This window comes from Octopus bimaculoides, chromosome 1 (assembly GCF_001194135.2).
Source record: "Octopus bimaculoides isolate UCB-OBI-ISO-001 chromosome 1, ASM119413v2, whole genome shotgun sequence".
NCBI classification, from domain to species: Eukaryota; Metazoa; Mollusca; class Cephalopoda; order Octopoda; family Octopodidae; genus Octopus; species Octopus bimaculoides.
Window position 1 is genome coordinate 20,482,662 of NC_068981.1, and position 6,289 is coordinate 20,488,950.

At 37.2% G+C, this 6,289-nt stretch overlaps 1 protein-coding gene across 2 annotated transcripts in view; it reads left to right on the top strand.

Annotated features, from left to right (window-relative positions):
* Positions 1-2,128: 2,128 nt before the first annotated feature.
* LOC106882169 (uncharacterized) overlaps positions 2,129-6,289 on the top strand; it is a 17,297-nt gene continuing 13,136 nt past the window's right edge. Inside the window, exons 1-2 of one of the 2 annotated variants that reach the window (XM_014932759.2) lie at positions 2,129-2,332; positions 3,579-4,537. In XM_014932759.2, the coding sequence (XP_014788245.1) occupies positions 2,200-2,332; positions 3,579-4,390 (945 nt within the window). In that variant the 5' untranslated portion in view covers positions 2,129-2,199 and the 3' untranslated portion in view covers positions 4,391-4,537. Of the gene's footprint in view, positions 2,333-3,578; positions 4,538-6,289 lie in introns of those variants that run through there. The other variant, XM_052965602.1, reaches the window with a different exon arrangement.

The window sequence follows — 6,289 nt, forward strand, 5'->3', positions numbered from 1 at the left end:
GGCTTTTTGAGTTGTTTTCAGCTCTTGTTTCTGGCAATGCTGGAACTATCTTGTACCCTCGTTTATATATATATATAGAATTAACATTGCTTATATATATATATATATATATATATATATATATATATATATATATATATATATATATATGCACAAACATATGTACATACACACGTGGGGATATCAAAAGGTTCCCTGACTAATTATAAATTAGTCAGGGAACTGACTAATTTTTCATATAATTTTTGTAAAGAGAAAGGATAGAAGAGAGAGAAAAAAACGTCTGCTCTTTTGAACGTCCGTGCAGGAAAAGAAGGTCACCGTTGATGTCCCAGCCCTTTTTTTCCAGCTCATCTCATCCCCACGCGCTCCCCTGATTTCAAAGATCACCTCTTCATTTTACTCCATGTCAAAATCTGCCATCCACTTGGGTGGACACCTCACACGCCGTGATCTCTGTAGGGAGGGAGCCTCATTCTCTTTCTCTCCCCTACTGTCATCAGATGAAAGCAACAATTCTTATTTCTTTACTGCCCACAAGGGGCTACACACAGAGGGGACAAACAAGGACAGACAAACGGATTAAGTTGATTATATCAACCCCCAGTGTGTAACTGGTACTTATTTAATCGACCCCGAAAGGATGAAAGGCAAAGTCGACTTCGGTGGAATTTGAACTCAACGTAGCGGCAGACAAAATACCGCTAAGCATTTCGCCCGGCGTGCTAACGTTTCTGCCAGCTCACCAAAAGCAACAATTCTGTGAACATCCAAGTCATAACGTGACATTCCATCTACAGAAACGTTATTTTGGAATTAACAGTCATCACTGTTCCTCTGTTCCACTGAGACGGGCAGTGTGCCTTCGGGAGCTTGACCCAGACTTCACCTCCCACTTCCATGATGATAGGCCCTCTCTCTTCCACAGAGCATTTGGATAGTTTACTCAGATGCCACCATTCATATCTGAATAGCACTGTGTAGCACGGACTCTTTGACATGTCCTGGTCGGGGTAACATATTGCACCAGAATACTGCTTCCATCAGTGAGATGTTCCCCCTCTCCATCATGGCCTTGATCGTTCGATGATGTCTTTCCACGATCCCATTTCCATTCGGCCTGTATGCTGCTCTGAAGAAGTGGTGCATGTTCCCCTTATCAAGCATCTCCTTCAGTATCTCTGAATAAAATGCAGTGCCGTTGTCCATCAGCAATTCGTCCACAGGTCCCCACTCCAGGAATATCTCTTTCAGAACATGTGCAATCTTGTCTGCAGAGCCCGTCTTCATTTCCCTCCAAATGGCCACCTGACTTGGCCCACAGTCGACCATGAAGAGATACGCCCCCCCCCCCTTGCCGCTAATGTGCCACATCCACCACCAATTGTCTCCAATTTGTCAACCCCAAAAATGAAAAGCAAAGTTGACCTAAGTAGGAAGTGAACTCAGAGTGCTGAGAATTAGAACAAATACCTGGAAGCATTCTGTCAGACATTCTAATGAATATGTCACCTACACAAGACAGAGTCATTTGTTATAATAGGGAATGTTATCAAAATTAATGGGTCCAAAATTCTTTATTTAAAATGAATTAATAATTATTCACTTATTTGAATCAAAATTACAGTTATTATTATTCCTTGTCTTGGGTCTCAAACTCATGGCAGAGTTGTAGGGCTGTTGTCATGACATACAGTGCGTTTGAGGCATTTAAGACCTGATGGAGCTCATCTCTCTTCAGGTCTTACAACAATTCATTTATTCCAGAAAGAAAGAGAGAGAATGAATGAACCCCAGCACAAAACTGGTACTTTATTTATTGACTTCAAAAGTTAACCTCAGAGCACAGACAGTTGGATGGAACCCCATGAGGCAATCCATTCTTTGCTCTCACAATTCAACCAATTCACTGCCTTTAGCTATTATTAATGTTATTAGTTAACAATCAAAAAAGCTTTGTTCCAAAGTGATCACAATAAATGGTTTCCACTATATGTATATATTTTATGTATTTTTGTAAATACTTTAGCTTGTATACAGTTCTAACTATACAGATAAAGTAATACTCTAAGTTCATTTTCTATTCAATCACACAATTTTCTTGTTGCTATGACTACATCTGTGACATCACAATGTTCCTGAATAATGTCATTAGAGAAACAAAAATTAGAATCTCTACTGAATTACAGTAAGTTTTGAATGGCAGTTTATTTCATTTTGACTTATTGTGCTGTTTGGAGTATAATACTAAGTGAAACTGCATGCTGGGGATTACAGTCAAGAAATGGATCTAAACAGATAAAAGAGAAGCCCTCAAATGTTAAGCATGCAGGTGAGGAATCTTTCCATATGTCTTCTGTCTACTGTCAAACAATATTAAAGAAATGTCTGTATAACAATGGTGAGAGAGAGCTTATATATGTGGTGCAATTTGGGTATTCTTTACAATCCCTATACAGTCATGTGCTGTACAATCACACAACACAATATAATGGTGACGTTGTGAATGTAGAACAAGCAAGGAAAGAGGAAAAACAATTTTAGATTTAAGAAAAAAAAAAAACCAAGAGATTCAGAATTAAGTTTAAGCTATCTTGAGAGAGAATCTGAGAATATTTTCAAACAGATGGAAGTCATCATACTTGAATGTCCTGGTAGATCAAAACTGTTAAATTCTATGTTTGCATTTGGGATTGAAAAAATAGAGAAGCTTAGAGTGTTGTTGATAGGAGTTTCTGATGGTCTAATATTTAATTCAAAATTAAGACAGAAGCTAGCTATATGAGTATTTTTTAAATATTACCAATTAGCAGGTTAAAATTGAATTACTAATTAATAAGGAGGGGCTCCCTATAGATTATATACAAAGGGGTGCTGAAATGTTCCTGGCTTTGAGTAAAAGAAGAGACAGGAGGATTAGTTATGATTTTATTCAACATATTCCCCTCACAGATTCACACACATATTGCAGTAATCCTTCAGTTTTTCTACGCCATGTAAAAGAACTCGGAAGTTTAGGCCTCCAATGAGGCCTTTCACAATACCCTTAAAGCCAGGAATTTTACAGCACCCCCTTGTATATCATCATCGTCATTGCTTTTATGTCCACTTTTTCATGCTTACAAAGGTCAAACAGAATTTGTTGAGGTAAATTTTCTACAGCCCAGTATCCTTCCTTTTGTCAACCATAAGCTGTTTCCAAGCAAAACAATATTTTGCCATGACAAGACATGTTTTCATGGAAGACTAGAAATTAAGGACTCTGCTTATATGATTGTGATTCTCGTTTACAATTATTGCATAATGTTAAGAAGTACAAACACACACACACACACACACACACACACACACGCGCACGCACATAATCTATGCCACATTCCCACTAAAAACTTCACACTAAACATTAAACCCTTCACCCATTCCTTTCTCCCTAAACTGAAACTGTCCAGAACTCTTTCCCCACAGAACTTCCTCACATCAATCTTACCAATTTAGGAAGACTTACAAAAATCATATACACTGCTCTAAGTCATCTATTATTTTTTTTTTTAATCCAACTTCTACTTCTATTGTTCCAGGAAAAGCCAACTCAAGAACCCGCTCCACAGCTGTTGAGTTGCCTAATTCAATCCGTGAATTGATCCTTCATTCTTTAGCTGTGACAATAAACAATGCAAAAGTGAATGAAAGCCAGGCTGCATTACTGCGTTGTAACAACAAGATAAGCAAACTTATTTTGAAGAGATTCCCTGATGCTAAGTTCCTGTGGCTACATAATAACAAACATTTACGATTTAATGGTTTTAAATACAGACTGAAGAATGGGGACTTACTAATAAAACATTTCAAATCTTTAGCTGATAGTGGAGTGTATACCTGCCAAATGGTTTACAAACAAAAATGGAAGGTCACTCTAACGATTTATTCACTGACAGTGGCAGCTTCATCTCCCAAAGACTTTCCACAACTGCACTTTACTTCTGGATCTACAGTTAAAATTGATTGTAACAGTGATATACTTGGGGATTTGTACACTGGATCAACAAAACAGTGGACTATAAATGGGAAAGTTTTGAAACATGTTGCTAAAACTCGTGCCAATCATGACATATTAGATACTGTATCTTCTGTTAGTGAAAACCAGTCTGGAATATGGATCTGTATGGTCCTGAGAAGAGATGATCCAAGAAAATTTTGGATTACTAATAAACTAAATGTAGTTATTGATCCTCCAAAAACCTTTTGGCAAGCAGTGATGAAATCTCGTTATTTTCCACTTTCCCTGACAAACATTATAGGAGTAATTTTCACTTTCCTGACTTTAGTACTTTGTTTAGTTATAATTTCTGTGAATCGTTTTATTATAGCAAAAAACAAAAATAAAATCTAGATTCTTGGTTTTTTTAAAACCTTTCTCTCCCAAACAACTATTTTAATTGAAACTCCGGTGACTCCTTGTTCTTAAGATTCACAATGAAATAAAAGTCTAAAATATACATTTAGAAATTTTTGATAAGAAAATATAACAAAAGGAAAAGGAGTTAATTTTTATTAAAAATATGGTATTTATTTAATCTAAAATAATTGTTAATTTCACAAAGTTTTATTCAACATTGATTTGGTCTGGCAATGTTGGCTAGCTATCATTGTCCGGAAATTTTGACTGGATAGACACAGAATTTAGTTGGTATGTTGTCTGCTATCTATACATAACAGTGGAGTCATCACTGCATCTTAACAACTTGCCTACTTCTGAAACTATAGCAAATTCCAAGAGTCAGAGTTTTTGAAATTTCAAGAGTCAAACTGGTCTGGGTTTTATAAAACTAAATTAACCAAGTGAGTCATTTATTGTTCCTTTTATAGCTCATTCACCTTCCTCTTCTCCCTCTTCCAGCCCTCTACTTCATGTACCTACACCTAACTGGATTCCTCTATGTGTCTCATGTTTAATAATATGTCACATTTTTAATGGTGTATCAAATCTACAAAGGAAGTACCGCATGCCTAATGTTGTATTTCTTGTTAAATGCACATAGCTATATGAGGGTTGTTGATAAAGAGACTGAATAGGTGCAACATTAGTGAGAGGATGTTAGGAGAAGAGGTGAAAGGAAATCTAATCCAAAGAGTGACTGAGGAGAAGGAGAGAGAGAGAGAGATGAGCAGTTATCTGATGGTTGTTGGTAAGGGTATGGAATAGAAACAACATGAGCAAGATATATTTTTAGTGTGAATATTAAATGTTTATCCCTGTTTTCTATGCACATTCAAAACAAGTGTTTCAGAATCTCCAAAGGTGGTGTGAAACAAGGAAGAAAAAAAAATGATAGGGAGAGGGAGAAGGAAGAGAAAGGGAGGGAGACAGAAAGAGATAGAGAGAGAAAGACAAAGAGAGGGTGAAAGCAAGAGCAATAGATGAGTGTGAAAGATGTCAATGAGAAAGGAGAAAGGAATGTGAAAGAGAAAATAATAGCAGAGAAACAAGGTGATGGAAAAAAAGTGTAAGAAGTAAAAGAAAGGGGAGTGGGTGAGACAGAGAGTCAGAGAGTAATGGATGTCTGTGAAAAGTGATAGAGACATAATATGAGAGAGAGAGGAAGTCATGGAAAACAATAAAGATAAGGACTAAAGGAGAGAAGGAGTGATGGATATTTCAGTTTGTAAGCTATTTTTCATGCCACCTCCCCTATTGAGGTTGTCATGCATGGTGGTCATCCCCTAGCATGATGGGGATAAGTGGGATTAAACTATAGGAAGTGGGGTCCAGAACAGGTTCTTGTATAATAGATCAGCATGCCTACTCACATTTAGTAGGAGAAGGGGAGGAAGAGGAAAGAGAAAATAATCAGTAGGATCTGCAAAGAGATAGACAATGGCCATAAGGTGCCCAGGTGACTCCCCAAGACATAAGGTATATAGATGTGGGTGAGTGGATAATATGCAAGATTGTATGGAAAGGAAATGAGGGGATGAGAAGGTAGACTCAGAAAATTGGCAGGGTTGAAGTGACATGGTTGGGTTGTCTGCAGTAGCTGGGAAAAGGAACTAGAGACAGGTGTAGTGCAGGTGGAAAGTCATTGTAATGTGGGTGGAGAACACAATACATAGCACTTCCAGAACTCAGTTTCACTGAGTAGTAGAAGAGTTTTAAGGACTTGCATATCACTAGAGCTCCTGATTCTTTGTCATCTCTGCCACCAGGCTCAGAGTCAGCCTTCACCACTTCATGCTATGTCTTCCGGAGTTATGTATGTATATATATATATATATATATATATATATATAT